The sequence below is a fragment of the Chaetura pelagica genome, unplaced genomic scaffold (assembly GCF_000747805.2).
Source record: "Chaetura pelagica isolate M959 unplaced genomic scaffold, ChaPel_1.0 scaffold344, whole genome shotgun sequence".
Classification (NCBI taxonomy): Eukaryota; Metazoa; Chordata; class Aves; order Apodiformes; family Apodidae; genus Chaetura; species Chaetura pelagica.
Window position 1 is genome coordinate 4100867 of NW_009953098.1, and position 18057 is coordinate 4118923.

An 18057-nucleotide genomic window follows, 5' to 3' on the forward strand; every position below is an offset into this window, starting at 1 on the left:
TTTGATTATTTCATTAGCAGATCTGTATTGTTTATTATGTCCTGCACTTTGCTTTATAGCCTGACAACTCTTATTTTGTGACGGGCATTAGGGCATACCTGACAAGGAGCCCTAATATTTGCCACTTTCAGTGAGTTTGCTGTAATAAGCTTCTTTTACATCCTACAGCTTTTCTTTGCATTTGTAAATGAAGAAAAGTTTTCTGAAAATGGATGGATGGTGTACAATCCAATGGCTGAATACAGGAGACAAGTGAGTTATTGAAGTTGCAGTTGCCTGGTCCTTTCATACCTGACAACTTACAAAGAGGAATTATTGTTTGTGCATTTTTCTTATCAGCTTTTTTTTGTTGGGGGTGGCTGGGAATGGGAGAATATGGAAATACAACTTGCAAAAAAGTGAAGAAAAATAAAACACTGGAACCTTTAAAAAAAATTTAAAATGTCACAGGAAAGTAGTCTTTGCTACTTGAGGGAATTTAGTGATACTTTTTACAATGTGCCACTGTTAAGTGATCGGAGGCAGGAAGAATCTGCCAAATATGTAAGTGCAGTGTCCTAAATATAGATTTGATTTGGTCTATGTCTTCCTGAATGAAAGGAGGGAAAAAAAGCAGCTTATTTTAGAAACTGTTGGTTTACAGAAGTTATTTCTATGTCTATCAGTATTCTACCTTGTTCTTTAGGTAATTTTGGAAAATTGTCAGTAAAAGGGGATTATATATTTAATTTTAAAATGCTTTTTAGACAATTCATTTTTTACTTTAAATATGACTTAAAAATAATTCCTTGGAATTTTTTTTCTCCTCCATAGTTTTTTGGTTCAAGGTTTAGAGGCCTAAGACCCAAAAAAGTTAGAATACAGACACCCACATAAACCCCACTGTGCATGGGTGGAGGGCTTATCAGTCTTTCTTAATTTCCTGGCTGCTCTTTGAAATGCCTTACCGAGCAGAGTGGTGTTTCTCAGTTAAGAGAGCCACTCCAAGTCTTACTTTTAACTGAAGGTAGAATTAGGCTCCATGGAGAAAAGTTTGAGATGAGACTTTCTCTCCCTGTCTTCTCAGCAGGCAAAAGGAAGAGGGAGGAGGGAAGGCAATTTGCTTTCTCAATCCCACTAGTTTTAATAATTGTTTTGAAACTTTAAAATAATAGAATTGTGTATGTAAGAGTATATGAGAGCTCTGCATTTGTTGAAGGCTGTGAATCCATCAGCAGTGACCTGCTTTGTGTGCTCTTGTAATCTTTTCTCTCCTAGTGCTTTGAAACAGTGCTGTAGTTAGGTTAAATTAGTAGGTTGTTGCCACCATGTGGCCGTTATGCCATGTAAAATTCAGAAGCAGAGCTATTATTTCTACATCCAAAAAAAACCAAACCAAACAAAACCCATTGAAAAACTTGGTGTTACATTTCAGGGGCTGCCCAACGAGCGGTGGCGGGTCACCTTCATCAACGAGCACTATGGGCTGTGCGACACGTACCCGTCGCTGCTGGTGGTGCCGTATAACGCGACCGATGACGACCTCAAGAAAGTTGCTTCCTTCAGGTCTCGAAACAGAATCCCGGTGAGTGCTGTGTGGTGAAAGTTACCTTGCAGTGTAGCTACTTGTAAATATGCATTCCAACAACTTTTGATGAAGACAACACAGAGGGTGCTTTCTTGGAAATGGTTGCAGCAAAGTCGTTCTGATTGGCTGGTGGTTTTTACTGTTTGAAACAAGTGTTTCGGCCAAGCCACGTTTCCCCTTTCACCCCACAACAATTGCCTGTTCCAACTTGGTTGGTTTTAACTTGGCTTTTCTAGTAACAACTACCAGCACTGCAGATTCCCTTTTTCCCTTTTCTCAACGAAGTATGAGCCTTAGGCTGCCTTCTGTACTGGTGTGTTGACTATTGTTGGATGCATGTAAAAAGTGATAGCAAATGTTATCCTCCTGTAAGCAAACCACATGGCATTTTAACAGAGTTCCAAATGGTCAGTCCTAAAATAAGACACCGTACACAGTCTCCATAGTAAATTCTCAGGCTTTTTAGTTCTTTAAACTGCACTGTGCAATTTAAGATAAATCCATTTTACTTTTTCGGTATGTTTCTGTAATTAAATTTTTTTGAGGTAATTCTTACATATCAGCTCTTCACAGCACTACAGAAAATACTAATTTATATCTGAATACAAGCTGTTCTAACTAATATTTTAATTTGGCAAACTTGGAAGAGGTGTTAGATTCTTAGCCAGTACTAGAAAGCTGCCTTGAATGTCAGTTAATTTCAAACAGATGTGAAACTCAATAAGGTAAATATTTATTAGGTATGGTGTTTACCAACAGGCTAGGCATGTGATTTGTAAGTTTACTATATACACACGTGTAAAGATGTGTTAAATATGTGTCGTGTGCACATAGTTCTTATAACCTAGCTAGATCTTTGTCATCTCAAAATTCATGACAGGGTCAGTGAGAGTAATTTCCGTGGTAATAGCAATTTTATTCTTGTCAGGAAATAACCAATTGCACTCACCCGCACACACCGACAGGTCTTCTTTCTAGATATACAACTAGGGGTTGGGTTGCAAGAATTAATACTTCTTGGGGACTTTCTTTTTAACATTTTGATACTCTTTCACTCTGTAACCCACAGCTTTCAGACTGGATGTGAATACTGTTCATTAGTATTTCTCAATTATAAAGTTGGAGTTTTTGCCTGCTTGGGGTGCTCATCTTTAAGCCTTTGCACTGCAATCTGTTCGTTGGACTGCTCACTAGTTCTTGTTTGTGCTGAGTACCCTCTGGCTTGGAGGTACAACAAAGGCAGCATGCACTCTGCTGTGGTGCCTTCTCTTAGTGAAGAGGGCTGAGAAATGAAATACTGCAGAAAGGTTCAATTTCCTTTCTTATCCAAAAAGAGAGAAGAGATTTTTTTGTAGAATTGGAGTCTTAGTCACAATTTCTACAATGAGTTTGTTCGGAATAGTTTTCTTAGTTTCAGCAGGCATTGCTGTGTTTGTTTCCAGTTTGCTTTTCCAAGTTATTTGTTCAACCTAAGACTTTCAGGAAAATAAAATACACTGGACTATATAGATAAGTATAATTTCAATAAGAGTTAAATTTGTAAGAGAATGAACTCAAAAAGATTCTTCTTATTAAATGTTATGAGACTGAAGTGGAAGCAGTTGAGATGTCTTGGGATAATCTCTTGAAGAAATAAAATTAAGTCTTAATTTTCATATTTTCCAGTTTTTAAACAGTAACTTTAAAATTTATAGTATGTTTTTTTAATAAATGTGTTTCTTCTAATGTGTTTTTGACATGTGACTAGGTTCTGTCATGGATTCATCCAGAGACTCAAGCTGTTATTATGCGCTGCAGTCAGCCCCTGGTTGGGATGAGTGGCAAGCGGAACAAGGATGATGAAAGATACCTGGATATCATCAGGGAGGCAAATGGGCAGATCTCAAAACTGACCATCTATGATGCTAGGCCCAATGTCAACGCAGTTGCAAACAAGGTAAATAGTCTTATTTGTGAAGGGGGGTGGGAAGGAGAACAAGTTTGAAGATTTCTCTGGGGAGGTTTTTGGGAACAGAAGTAATCATAATGTAGATATATTTATATATTTAAACACTCAGGCTTGAGGCCGTAGAAGGATGTGGTTGCCTAAAGTAGGTCATAAGCAGGGTTTCAAGACTGTATGTGGATTTCCAGACAGAGTTTACCCTGTCTATTACCAGTGAAGCAGAGAGCGAGGAGCTGAAATCAGGTATGACTACACTCAGCATAGTGATGTAGAAGTAGGCAGAGCTGTAGAGCATGTCCTCTGCTGGAATGCCGTGGCACCTCTGTGCAAGCCACAGCTCTGCTTCATATCCTCTGGCAAAACTGTAGACTGGAAAGCCTGTGTGCATACAGCCAAGCCCAGTGATAGGCATCCTTTGTTTGGTTCTCCCTAACTATTAAATGAACCTCTTCAGACCTAATCACGCATCCAGCAAATGAAGAAGTGATGAACAAGTTAATTTGGGGGTTTGCACTTCAAACAGCAGTATGAGTCTGATCCTGGATACCTAGATTCCTCTTCTTCCCTAGGTGCCAGTATTTGGTAAGTGCAGTAACAAAAGTGATGTTTCCATCTGACAAAGCGACCATTTCTTTGCTAATCTGCAGTCGAAGCCAAAATGGGATCTGACTCATAGAACAGCCCAGGTTGGAAGGGACCTCAGAAGGTCATCTGGCCCGACCTTTCAAGAAGAAAAGCTGTCCCTTTAGCTTTGCCTTCTCCTCTGTCCTGCCTCAACTCTGGATGAGGACCATATTGTTCAGGCATGCTTGGATAATGCCAGTCCCAGTGTGTCAGTGTTGCATTTGGCATAGAGCACAACAGCCACTGATGAAGCTCCATGTTTATATGAAAAGCCTAGTTAGGGAGAAGAGGTGAATAACACAAACTTAATGCTTTCTACATATGAGAATGTGCCAGCTTCCCTGAGTGAGTGCAAGCCATTGTTGATCAGTACTGAAAAAAGTTTTCATGAACAGCTGTGAAGATGAGTATAAGGAAAATCGTGGTCTAGGCTACTCATGCATTCCTGTGTTCTTTGTACATAGGTCATGACCACACAGTCAGTAGGAGTTGCAGCAGCCCTGATGCTGAAATTACAATCATTCCTCACCAGGATTTCATAATACATAAAGGAAAAAGAAAAATACAGTCATTATTTCTTCTAGTGCAGAGCCTGGCAGCTCTGAGAATACCCCTGCATCTGAGGAAGGAGATAGAGAGAGCACAGACTAGAAATACTCTGCTGCTATACAGAAATGTAGGTGATCCTAATAGGGGAAGGCTGTACCATACTCTAGGTTGTTGTCTGATGTGCAAGTTGGTGGCTGTAATGGCTTATAAAGGCAAAACTATTTATCACAAGTCATGGCATGGGATGTTCTTGCTGTCTGCAGGAAATGCTGCGATTTGCAGCTCTTTGAAAAACCTCATCAGTGGTACCGTGTCTTAAAATATGTGTGGTTTCTCCCTCTTCCTTTTGTAACCAAGCACATCCTCCGCTGTGGTAGTGGATAAACATTCCAAGAGAATGGCAGTAGAATAGACTTTTGGCTTATGTGGCTCTTGAATTTCTGAATGATCTGAACACATTCAATCTTCAGCAATGAAATTTAATGTTAGAAAAATTACTGTAAAGTAAATTTTAATGTTATTGCTAATTTACTTTTTAGAGGCAGAATCTAAGATTCTTTAACTTAATTCTTAAAAGCAATGTAGCTTATTCTTAACCAATGTCTTGCATTTATTTGTACTGGGCCAAACATGTTATCATTTATATCTGTTTAAATATCTTTTCCATTTTAGTAACAAATAACTAGGCAGTCAAAACATAGGAAAGATTTATTTATTTTTGGTAGCAAGTTTGCAGACAAATCCTTTGGATTTTCATTCTCATTTATACAGAACCAAAGAAATGAGCTATTTTATTCTCTGGAAGTACTGAACTAGTATGTTATGAGTAATTGTTGTTTTGTGTGATATACTTTACATTTTAATTTAACCTTTATAATCTGTCTGGGGAGCAAGTTGATTTATATTGTATTCAGAATCATGAGTTTATTTAATTCGTGGTGGGAAAAGTGAACATAAATTAAGAAAAAAAATTGATGTCGTCATGTCAGTTGGTCAAGGAAAAACTGTTCTTGTCATGAATCACAAAAGTAATGGGGAATGTACAAAGGTCTTTCTATTTTCAAAAGCAGTCTGAGTCCTGACTTGTGATCTTGGCTATTTCAATTCCAATTGAAGGTCTCCAGGCACAACTGTATATAACCAACCTTTTAGTGTTTATCTTAATTAATTTTCCCTGTTAGGGTTACTCACTTGAGGTTTTGAAAGGAATGAGGCTCTCTGAAGCAACTTGTATGTCTGGCCATGTGCTGTGCTTACACATTTTGTCCTTTGGACAAAGGAAAGCCCCTAAATATGCTTGTCCTGCGTTTGTTATTCAAAGGCTTGTCTATGAAACTGGTGTTTTAAACAGGTAACTGAAATTAGGTATTGCTGAACTACAAAATAAAATATAAATAAAATTCAGTCTCTCTGGTGAAAAGCTGATAAAACAGTGTGCATACGACTGTGAAGTTAATTTTAGATCTCTTGGTTTTAGGCAACTGGGGGAGGATATGAAGGTGAAGATGCATATCCCAATGCAGAACTTTTCTTTTTGGACATACATAATATTCATGTCATGAGGGAATCTTTGAAGAAGTTGAAGGACATTGTTTATCCTAACGTGGAAGAATCACACTGGTTGTCAAGTCTGGAATCAACCCACTGGTTAGAACATATAAAGGTAGCTTTTTGCTGTTTGTTTGAAATAATATCCAAATCTGTCCAATCAGACTTGAATTCTTTGCTAGGCTTTGAGATAGTTCTGATGTGGAACACATCAGATGACAGGGACTACAAAACCAGCATCACTGAGTGTTGGCTTTTTGCCAGCTAGTCTTAGGGTATGTTGAGAGATATCATTACTAAGCAGTAGTAGGTGAAATTTGCTACCTCAAGTTAAATATCAGTCTTTAATAGAAGAATGTGTTGTTAGTCTTTACGTGTGTGAGAGGATTTATTTTGGCTTCTAGCAATACAGGACTATAGATAACTGACACCGTGAAGGGTTGGAAATTAGTTGTCAGTATGTATGATTTTTATTGAGTGAATTCTGGTTTTGTAAATAAATCCTGTAAATTTATTTGTAAATGTTGTAATTTTCATCTTGCAGCACAAATAAAGTACTTAAACTGGTAATTCACCAGTGTTCTTAGTAGTTGACCTTTGAACCTTTTGCTTCAAGTACAGCCGTGCAGAAGTATTTAGAGTATTATGTAATGAATCCTGCTTAATCAAATTTTCATTTTAAGTTATTTATTTGAAAATAAGCATATGAGAATGATACAAGTTCCTTTTTCAACAACTGAGATATTTCCATAATTTAGCTCAAAGAAAGGAGCCAAATGAAATACAGAATTTTCAGAGAGTGTTTCTTATGGTAAATCCTCTCTTTCTTTAAAAAAAAAGAAGCTTATGTTCTTCGGTTTATCAAGGTTGCTGTTTTCTGCCCCATTTTTAAAGAATTTGCAGTGAGATGAATTAGATCTTACTAAGGGATTATGGAACCAATCTGTTTCTCTATTTTTACACAAGAAATTCATTTGATCTCCTAGAAAATTCTTTTCCAATTAACTACACCAGACTCCTTAGGTCTTTTAATGGAAACAGTATTAATTTAGACACTTTGAATCTACTGCCTAGATACAAAGAAACCAATTTATTTTTGTTCAAATGATAACATCTGTGTTTGGCATCTGTTCCTCTTTGCTAGCTTGTCTTGACAGGAGCTATTCAAGTGGCAGACAAGGTATCCTCAGGAAGGAGCTCTGTGTTGGTTCACTGCAGTGATGGCTGGGACAGGACAGCACAGCTCACCTCACTGGCCATGTTGATGCTAGACAGCTACTACAGAACTATTGAAGGCTTTGAAGTTCTGGTGCAAAAAGAGTGGATAAGCTTTGGACATAAATTTGCATCGGTAAGAATTACAAGGACCATGCAACTTTAAAAAGCTTTCCATGTTAAACTACTCAGTGTGTCAAGGTTTGATAATTCTCTTCATTATCTTGGAACTCTGATTTAAAACATTTCCAGAGCGTTTTGTTTTTTCAGACCTGTTTGGTTAATATTTTTTTGCTATTCTTTTTCTGAGAACTCATCTCTTGTCCTTCACACTCGTCTAAAAACACAGAATTGCTAGGATCACTATGGTTGTTGATCAAAGAAAATGAGAAGGCAGGACAATTGTTCTCCTAAACCTTTCAGAGAAGATTGAATAAGGTTGGGACATGAAGCTTCTCCCTCATCTTCCATTTGGACTGTTTTGAATGTCATGAGAGGCTGATAAACTGGTCTGGCCAGTGTCTCTTAAGTGATGTTTTGAATGTGTCTTCCCAAATGTTCTAAACTTGTCCTAATCGCTCTCAAGAGTCTGTCACTGGTAATGCTGGCTCTAGCTTTGTTCAGTTGTCTTCTAGATGTTTAGAAGACTAAGTAGAAATTGTCTCTAGCAAGTCCTTAATATTCTACCCATGCATAATGTTAAGTGTTTGTGTTAGAAAACATTTCAGAGTTTTACTGGAAATTCTCTTAAATTTGGCACCTAGCCATTTAACCAGGAAATCTATATGAGGAACCTGGAGAAGCAGAATAGGTTGCCAGGGAGAGTGTGCTCGGTTATGTGAGTCTAAAACATAAGCTGGGAGTTTTCCAACAGTGTTACATGTTGATGCTAAACCTTGTAATTCACAGTAAGAAGCTTCCACACCTTCAGTGGAAGCTATTTCCACAATTTGTTCCTTGTGGAATATTCTAAAGGTATTACTTGATATTGCTAAAATCGGAAAAAATAGGCAATATGGAAAAAATCAGTAAATGAAAAAGTACACCTGTGTGTATATTTCATGCCCATTTATATTTGCAAGTGTTTCAATCATTGGGAAATTCATGTATAGCTGCTCAGCATGAATCACTATACCATTTAAGTGTGCTTGTAGGCTGCTGCACTCTTTGATCTGACATTCTAAAGGTGCTTTGAGGCTTAGGAGATTTGCATGTTGATTGTTGTGAATGGTATCTGCTGTAGCCCAGTTTTTTGAGTATTTACCCGAAGTCTTCCAGTAGTGAATGTATTATCTAAAGCTTTGAAGTATTCTGTCTTGGTACAGCTAGAAAACACTGACTTGCCTTTTTATTCTCATTTTATTTTTATTTTATTTTTTATTATACATTTTTAAAAAAATGTTAGAGTCATGATGCAGATAAAATTAGATTGTGTCACTAGGAGACATGTAGCCTGGCACATGTTAGGATTTAACACAAATGTGTGTCCTTCACCATTATGAATAAATTTAAATCTATTACTCTTTTTCTTAAAATACTAATTTTAGTTTGAGTAATCGAAGTAGTTTTCTCTGAACAGATTTTTCATCCTATTAGTGAAGCAGGACTTCTACACCCCTTCCAGATGACTAGTCCAGTCCACTGGTTCATCTCTGACAATGTAGCAGCAGTGAGGCTGATGGAAATAGCTTACTCTTGCTTCAACTACCACTTTATTTTCCCAACTTGCTCACTCAAGCAATAATCTTTAGAAGTGGTTTAAGCCACTTTCCTTCAGCCATCTGCTGTTTTCTGAGTGTATCATATATTTTTTATATGATGGGTTGTTCAGCTTATTGTGAAGACAGTACTTTTCTGGAGTGTTCTGTAAAATAAAAACTGACAATGCAAGCAGAAAATATTTTGACCACTTTTAGTTTGGTAATTATTGGGTAGAACTGTGAGTTGTAATAGTGGGGACTAAGCACTTCGGTGCAGTTAGCATTTCCTGAACCTCATCTCTGAAAGTCTGGTTCCCCACATATGTTTCCTCAAGTGGAGTATGTAAGCTATGTATGTATGGAATATCTCTGGCCAATTTTGCTGTCCATCTCGTCTACTCCTCCCTACAAGAAGGCTGTAGATACAACTCTTCTGCTCCTTTAGTATCCAAAGCAGCAGATTTGACAAGCAGAGCAGTGTCCTTGGTCTCTCGGCAGTAACATGAACATTCAAGCATTATCAGTCTGCTGGCTAGAAAACTTGTGTGCTGCTCAGAAAGAGAATTCTCTGAAGAAAAAAAATCAGCTTCATCCTGGCTCAAACCAGGAGGATAATGTACTGGTTTTATCATTTTCATGTCTATAAGATGTGATGTCTGCTATCTTACATCTTATCTATTCTTGGCTATCAAATGTGAAAATTAAGGAAGCAGCATTTACGAATGTCCTGGTTTGAGCCAGGATGAAGCCAATTTTTCTTTTTACTGATTTTTTTTTTTTCCTTCAGTAAGCTTTCTTGTAACTAGCAACAGTGTGTTCTGCTAGGCTGATAAGACAGTGGAATGTTTTTCTAACTACTGAGGCTTCAAGGCTGCACCTGCACTCTGCCAGCTCAGACACTATGGGGAGATCTGTGACCCCCCCGTAGGAGGCTGAGTTAGACAGACAGCAAAATTGGCCAAAGATATTCCATTCCATATATCTACGTAAGCTCAAAGGAAGGTCAGAGATCACAGAAGACAACTTCCTTCCTTCTTCTTCTTCCCTTCTCTTCCATCCATGGCCGGCGTCCAGGGAGGACTCTGTTCATCCATCACCGTCGATCCTCAGGCTTGATCTCTTGTCACCCCCATAACTCTCTGCTTTCTCCAGCAGCAGCTCCGGGATTCCTCGGGACTCTTCCCAGTTCAGGGAAGTGCTGTGGGAGTTGCTGAGGGTGGGGGGTGGTGAGAGGCTTTTGCCTACACCTGAATCTATCTGTATATAATTGTATATATTTTCTTGTATGATTCATTAGTGTTTTAATTAAAGCTGTGTAGTTTAGTTTTCAATCCAGCTCAAACGGTGACAACGAAACATACTTTTTGTCATTTGTTGTTGTTTTAGACTCCTCAGAATAAGCAGCTCACCTATTAAAAATGTGCATTTATTTTCTGTCAAAAAACGTGAGTTTCTTTGAGTTCACCCAGGTTCACTGTCTACCTCAGGGTAAATCTTCAAGTTGAAGTGAGGAGGGGAAGAGGAGAACCTGTGTGGATAGTCTGAAGATCTAGGTTCTCTAGTAGCTTAAATTACAAAAGAAGATAAAGTATCTAAATTGTCTTTTGACACATTTATGATGTAAATCTAGTTCAATATTTGTCTTGATTGTTGGAAAAGTAATGAATGCTTTAACAGTTCTGCTTGTCCAGTGGGTAGAAGGTTTTTATAACTGGAGCAGTTGTCACTTTTGGATTTTTCTCAGACACCTTTGGAGCACTTGTGCAGCATTACTGTGTATCTGAATCTCCCTTCCGTGGCGCAGTAACTAATTTTGAAGTCATAAGAACAGGTGGTTTGATTACAGAAGCATTAATATTCTAGTGCAAGATAAGAAACAAAGTCTGTTGGCCATAAAATAGATTGTTTTGGCTAATGGGAGGCTGTATTGCTATGTTTCAGAGAATAGGCCATGGCGATAAGAATCATGCTGATGCTGACAGATCACCTATCTTTCTCCAGTTTATTGACTGTGTGTGGCAGATGTCTAAACAGGTATGTTATATTGTTCTTCAGATGGTGACATTGTTTAGAGATTACAGAGTTAAAAACCTCAATCTTTATTTTTTTAAAAAGTATTTGAAGAGGAGAGCATACCCCTCTGCTCTGACACTGTAGTCAGAAATTTACTTTTAAACCATCCTGTCTCTCTATGCTCTTCCTGAAAGTGATATACAAGCTGTAGTTGTGTTGCTTCATCTGACACTGGCTGTGCATGCAAGGCCAGTCTGTCCTCATATGGGCTTCTCAGACACCTACTGAGATGTGACTCAGCAGAAAGTTTTTACAGGAATTACATCCAACTAGTTTAATAGGGTCTGTTATTTCATTTCACTATTTTTGTGAAGCTATCCCTTGAACAATAAGGACAAATGTTGCTTTGTCAAAGCTTAAAAAGGAAGCTTGGGAGCTGTTGAGTCCTGTGATTTAAATGTTATTTTCAAGAAGTAATGAAATAAAGCAAACTTATTCTGTTTATGGCCAAGGATTAGGAGCTAAACCCTTATTTTCCTGTATAGTGCTACACTACGAAGAGTGCATTATGGATGTCTTCTGTCTTCTAGTAAAAATGTAGCTGTAACCATTCAGTATTCTTTCTTTTTAGAAGTTAAAGGCAGAACATTTTTAGGAGAGTTCTTTTCAGTGACTAGTTTGAGAAAGCTGAACACCACATAACATCTGAGCTTCCATATGAAACTATTATATTTGTAATAATTTGTAGATGTGTTCAGGCTTCTAATGCTGCTTTTAGCCTCCTAGGGTGTGTGCATCTCCTGGCTTTTACAATGTCAATAATTTTCTTCTCTGTTAGTTTCCTACAGCCTTTGAATTCAATGAGCTGTTCTTGATTACAATCCTGGATCACTTGTACAGTTGCCGGTTTGGTACTTTCTTATACAACAGTGAGTCTCTGAGAGAAAAAGAGGTTAGTCAAACCACTGGTTATTTAATTGAATTGCTGTCATGCCTATAGATGATTACAAAAAGGTTTGGTTATATTGTATTGGTTATATTCCTTATATGATAGTGATTTGAATTGCCTTTATTCTTCTTGTGGAATAGTTGCATGGTGAATTCCTTGGTTTTGGTAGCTTAAAAACTTAAGCTACCAAAGCTTAAAGCAGTCACTAAGATAATTGTCAAGCACTGATTTTGGAATATTTCTAATACAGTAACTTATGCTTCTAAGAAAATCAGAAGTGTATTAATTTTAGCATGTAACTATGTCTGTGATGAGTTTCTTGATTTTGTTCTGATTTCAATTTCTTTTTAGAAAGTGACTGAGAAAACATTATCACTGTGGTCTCTGATAAACAGTGAAAAGTCTAAATACACCAATCCTTTTTACACTAAAGAGCTAAATCGAGCACTCTACCCGGTAGCCAGCATGCGCCACTTGGAGCTCTGGGTCAGTTACTACATCAGGTGGAACCCAAGAATTCGGCAGCAAGTAAGTCATTTCTTTGCAATGTACAAAATGCTTTTAGACTTTGGAAATAGGATTTTGTGTCGTAACCCACTTGTAGAGTACTGCCTGCAATCTAGTTAGGTTTGTAGTATTGTATTTGTAAGGTTGGAGAAAAAAGTGAAAAGGATTATTCAATTCTCTCTCCTTTTATTTATTTAGTTAACTGAACTTATTTCACTGCTTAGTAGTATCAAGTCATCCTCAAGCTCTTTCTAGCCCCTTTTCTTGGGGAAAGCTGCTGGGGGACCACTTTTTAAGAGCATTTGAAGCTACTAAAGGGTGAGTGACAATGCTTAGAAATCAGGCTTAGTGATGCCTGAAAAGTTAGAGCATTAGCATCACAAATACGCTCAGTTGCATTTCCTTAGTCTTTCTCCTTTTTCTGAGAGAGAGTATGAAGTCTTCTGCAAATGAAGATGACCTGTTAGGTCCTGTCTCTTTCAAAACTGCTATTGGTATTGATGGCTTATGGTGGGTTTTTTGTATATACAACTTCGATGAGCCAACATTGTTTACCTTTTGTCACTGATGGATGAAAACTGTTATGAAAATTATACAAATAGGAAACCCAGAAAAGCTTTTATCAAATTATCAAATAGTTCAGTTCTGTGCTTTTAATGTTTAATATACGAACACTCAGTCTTTGTTACAGTTTTGCTAGAAGTCTCAGCATGTAAAGATAGTGTACAGAGACTTGTTTGTCCTCTTTAAGTTGTGGAGTTTTGAGTAGAAAATATAGAGGCACAGTTTTGTTGACAGAAGCAGTCTTGCAAGCCAGCTCCTGGAATGAATCGGGAGTTTTCAAGCCATGCACTTCCTTTTCTGCAGCTGATCTCCTGTATTATTTACAACACTTTAGAGGATGCAAGAAAGCCAAACAGTTTGTTGTATTTTCATACAAGTACTTTGCCTGTTGTAATTTGAAGTTCTAGTTCTAAAGCTTTTGTTGCTTGCTGTGAAAGATGAAGGCATTTTGCAAAAGGTGAATTGAGAGATTTATTTTAGAAAATGAAGGATTATAGGACATGCAAATTAGCTGTAAATCTACTTAAAAATGCGCTTTGCCATTATTCAAGAAAGGTTTTTGGCAGGAGTTTCTTATTAGAAATGCAAACCCATGTGAATAATCTTCTATGCTGCTGCTACTGGTCCCTCATTTTCACCATCTTTATATACAAAATGGAACAATTTTTTGCTGTGCACAAAACTTATGCTTCATCTTGACTTAAGCAACTGAATAGTGAGCATGTGCCCTGAACCTTTCTTAGTGCCATTAGCTAGAAGCATGTTCCACATCAGACTTCAGTCTAATGAAGAGTCTGGTCTGTCACTGGTAATGTCTTTAACCCTACATCTCTAATCATCTTAGTAATTACCTTTAGTCATTGATCCAACATCCACAGTTGCTTCAGTATTCACTGCTGCCCTCATCTCAGGTGCACAGTGAGAGGTGTACCTAAGAGTGCTGGTTCAGCTGGTTTTGAACTGGTGAGGCATTCACATTTGCTCCTGAAACTGTACTGCTAATAGCTCTTAATTACAAGCAGTTAAGTGTGAAACAGCAGCAACGTCTTGACAGGCATACACAGCTGAAGGTAACTTTAGCCTTTGTGTCTGGCTTGGTCATTGGTCAGGCTTCTTTTCCGTTTGTTTCAATACTCTATCTGAAAAAGAAGGCTAAGCATCGACTGGAAACAGTTAAGATACTTTTTCTGTGAGCACTGAACACCTTTAGGTTTACTTTCAGAAATTCACCCATACAATTTTACATTTATTTCACTGGTTTATTTACACAGAGTTGCAAATTTACTATTAAAAATAAATTAAATTTCATCAGTAAGGCAAAGTTATTTAATCTGAAGACATGGATTTCATCAGTGTAGCTGAAACAGTCAGTCTGGCTAAACACTTTTTAGGGAAATTAGTGAGACTCTGGAATCTTAAACCTTTTAAATGAGGCAAGAAGAGAAAAGCTTCAGACAAGGAATTCTACACAATACTAGATATTAAGAAAAAAAGGTCCATATGCTCCAGGAAGTGATGGCTGATTTAACTGTGGTAAGAAGAACTGTTTAGTGTAAGCATTTTCTTTGGATAAGAACAACAGGAAAGCAGAGTACTTTTGCATTATAGAACTATTTGTTTCTTGTAGTTGCAACTTTGTTACATGTGTTGGAAACTGCAAATACTGAATGATGTCAGGAAAATACAAATACTACAGCAGTCAGACGGTGTAGAAGTAGTTGGACTGAAGTGATAAGACTAATACAGATCTCTTTCTAGCAGCCAAATCCAGTGGAGCAGCGTTACATGGAGCTCCTTGCATTACGTGATGATTACATGAGGAGACTTGAAGAACTACAGATCACAAATAATTCTAAGATAGCCAATTCATCAACCTCGTCAGCATCTCCCTCACAAATGATGTCCCAAGTACAAACACATTTTTGAAGAAAATGTTGGCTTCTTCCCATACTGTAATAGCAAGTGGTGCTTAACATAGATCTATAGCATAAAGAGGAATATTTTTAATGCCTTACATTAGACTGGCCTAACAAATTATTTTAGACTGTCTTCAGTTGAGGAGGACTTCAGAACAAGGAAACTCAGTTCTTCAGTTACGTGCCTTTCAGAATCTGTGGACTGGGAACATTATTAATAAACTTCTAATTATGGAGGGATTTAAGAGCTATTTTGGAAAGTCTGGTACAATTGAAATGAAATTGATTTATTATTTTCATAAGAATGCTTTAATTTATTACATTGTAGGAAATTCATGTGCAGTCTTACATGTCATGCCACATTAGTGGCAATAGGAACACTCACATTGTGGAAAATTAGGTATGTGTGAATTCCTGTTAGGAACACGTGTGGAGTTAATGAGATAAAAACAAATTCTTTTGTAAGATTTCAGAGAGAAGTATTGAAATATTCTGGTTACCTGAGAATTTCACATTTTCCTTTTTCAAAATAAAAATATGGAAGGGATTTCACTGATATGCTTCTAACTCAAAAGTTCAAATAAGTTAGTAGATAGAAAAATAAAAGAAAAATATTCTTTCTTGTAAATTATTTTTTTGGAAATGAATTACAATTGTACTGGATTCTGAGAAGTCCTGGTTTGGCTAAGTGTTCACCACTAAAACATATTACAAATGATCACTGCTGACACTATTGGTTCTTTGGATTAATATAGTATAACATGGTTCTAAAGAACTTGCATATCATTCAAACCAGGCCCACAGAGACATTGTTTAAATGTCCAGCAATAGCCACAGTATTATGCTTTTACCAAGAAAGGTTGGACCAGATGATCCTTGAAGTCCCTTCCAACCTAGTATTCTATAATTAAAGCCTGTGCTTTTCTTCTAAAACAAATGTGCCTGTTTGAAGGAGCTTTTATACCAAAGTAGGTAAAAAATTTTCAGCTACAAATATTGTTGAAAATTTGTACATTTACAGCTTACTGTTTAACTTTTATTCAAGGAATTTATTCTCAAGTACTTAGGAGACTTCAGTATAGAAGATTTATCTACAGTGTGTGCACTTACATTGAATCTTCCAATGAATTCTAGTTTCAAGCCTTCATTTCAGAGGCTTCTTGTAAACCTTTAATTTGTTCATTTCAGGTATTTTTTAAATACTTGCAAGCATTTTTTATGATAGCGCAAACCATTGCTACTTAATATTTAATTAACATTTGGCATGCTCACAGAAATTTCATGATATTCAGGCAATCCAGGAAATAGTCCAGTTCAGAATCTGTAGAGGACTCTAATATTGTTATTTTAAAGGACATGTTTTGATGCTTGAAGCTTCTGTCATTGTAAATTATTGTACATGTGGTGAGTTTTGATCTGCAAGATAAAATAGGTTTATATATAAATTAAGTTTTGTGTAAGTATATATAATATGGTTTATTAGAAATTGTGCAGGTTTATAAAGTGTAAATATTTTGCATATGAAAACTAAATTTAAAGCTATAATTCCATAAAGTAAGGCAAAGTTTAGAGGACATCTGAATATTATGAGAACAATGTTTTTTCATAGGAATAAAAGTGTACCACCTCTTGATTTAATTCAGTATATACACTGAATTGCACTATTGTTTTTCAGGGAAGCTCAGAGCATATGGCACATGTGTGCTAAATACACATGATTTATATTACCTATTTTTGTCCTCTAAATGTCATTCTCCTATTAATGTTCTTCAGTACGTGTTTCCAAAACATCATTGTCCCAAAATCTTGTCAAGGTAAATAAGGTGTATTGTGTCAGATAAATGAAGAAGGATACTCAGATTCTAATGATATACTTTACATTTTGAAAGCTATGCATACTCCAGTATATTTGCCTTCTACTTGTGGTTTATAAAAAAAAGCTATTTTTATTAGACTATTTAAAATGTCTGTATTCGAGCTGAACGCGTTGGTGACATCTCTGAGCACTGTGGAGAAGTTCAGAAAAACTAATAGTTTTTACTGTGTAAACACTACATGATAACCTATTGCATTTGGGAAAGTGTAATATAATGGAAAGGATCTTTCTGCACTTCATTACATATATACCATTATTCATATTACTGCTTAAGTTGAATTTCAGTCTTGAAGCTCTAACATAGCTCCGTGTGAGCTTGGATTTTTTTTCAAGTTAACAGATGAGATACTTGTTTTAATTCTATTTTTACATGGCAATGCTAGGCAAATATAGGGGTGTTTTTAATTCAGTACTTTCTGAAAATTACTACTTTAAAGTTGTTGTGAAGGCAGGCATACAAACTGATCAGTGTTAACTGAAAACTTTTCCTCTCTCCACTGAAATGCATGATCCAGGCTGTCCTTCTGTGCTGTACCTGTGCTGCATTCCAGCCCCTTCCCTGCCTTCTGTTCCCTCTTGGAGCTGTGGCACCAAGAACAAACCTGGGAAGCTTTTGTGGGGATGAACTGGGGAGTTCCAGGCACTGAGTGCCTTTCCCAGGAGGGATGAAAAAGCGGCGCTGGGCTGTGAACACCAACAGCAATAAATGCACCACATCTAGAACGAAATAGCATCTTGGAACATTCTCAGGTGTTTCATTTCTGTATCCTTACTTCTGCGGTCCCCAAAGGTGACCCAGTTTTTGTTCTGGGCTTCAGTTGCTTATCTAAGAAGTGTATTTGTTGGATGCCTTCTTGATGTGTCTGTGCCTTCCCCCCCAGCACCCCGGTTATGGCTGTACCCCGCAACGCTGTGTGTACTACCTCCTTTTGATGTGGTTTTAAACTTGGCCTTGACTTCAGTTTTCTGTCTCGCAGTGAGCGTTTTGTGTCGTGCTTGAGAAAAACAGGTTTATAGGACTGACCAGACCTCGCACTCCCGGCGGCTCCTTCCACCGCGGCTGCGGGGGAACAGACCTTAACAT

General features: G+C 37.3%; 1 protein-coding gene across 1 annotated transcript in view; it reads left to right on the top strand.

Annotated features, from left to right (window-relative positions):
- MTM1 (myotubularin 1) overlaps positions 1 to 15420 on the top strand; it is a 28202-nt gene extending 12782 nt beyond the window's left edge. The window contains exons 6-14 of the mRNA XM_009997101.1: positions 169 to 252; positions 1415 to 1564; positions 3315 to 3503; positions 6163 to 6348; positions 7378 to 7584; positions 11090 to 11182; positions 12000 to 12113; positions 12462 to 12638; positions 14940 to 15420. Coding sequence (XP_009995403.1) covers positions 169 to 252; positions 1415 to 1564; positions 3315 to 3503; positions 6163 to 6348; positions 7378 to 7584; positions 11090 to 11182; positions 12000 to 12113; positions 12462 to 12638; positions 14940 to 15107 — 1368 coding nt within the window. The 3' untranslated portion in view covers positions 15108 to 15420. The remainder of the gene's footprint in view (positions 1 to 168; positions 253 to 1414; positions 1565 to 3314; positions 3504 to 6162; positions 6349 to 7377; positions 7585 to 11089; positions 11183 to 11999; positions 12114 to 12461; positions 12639 to 14939) is intronic.
- The last annotated feature ends 2637 nt before the right edge of the window (positions 15421 to 18057 follow it).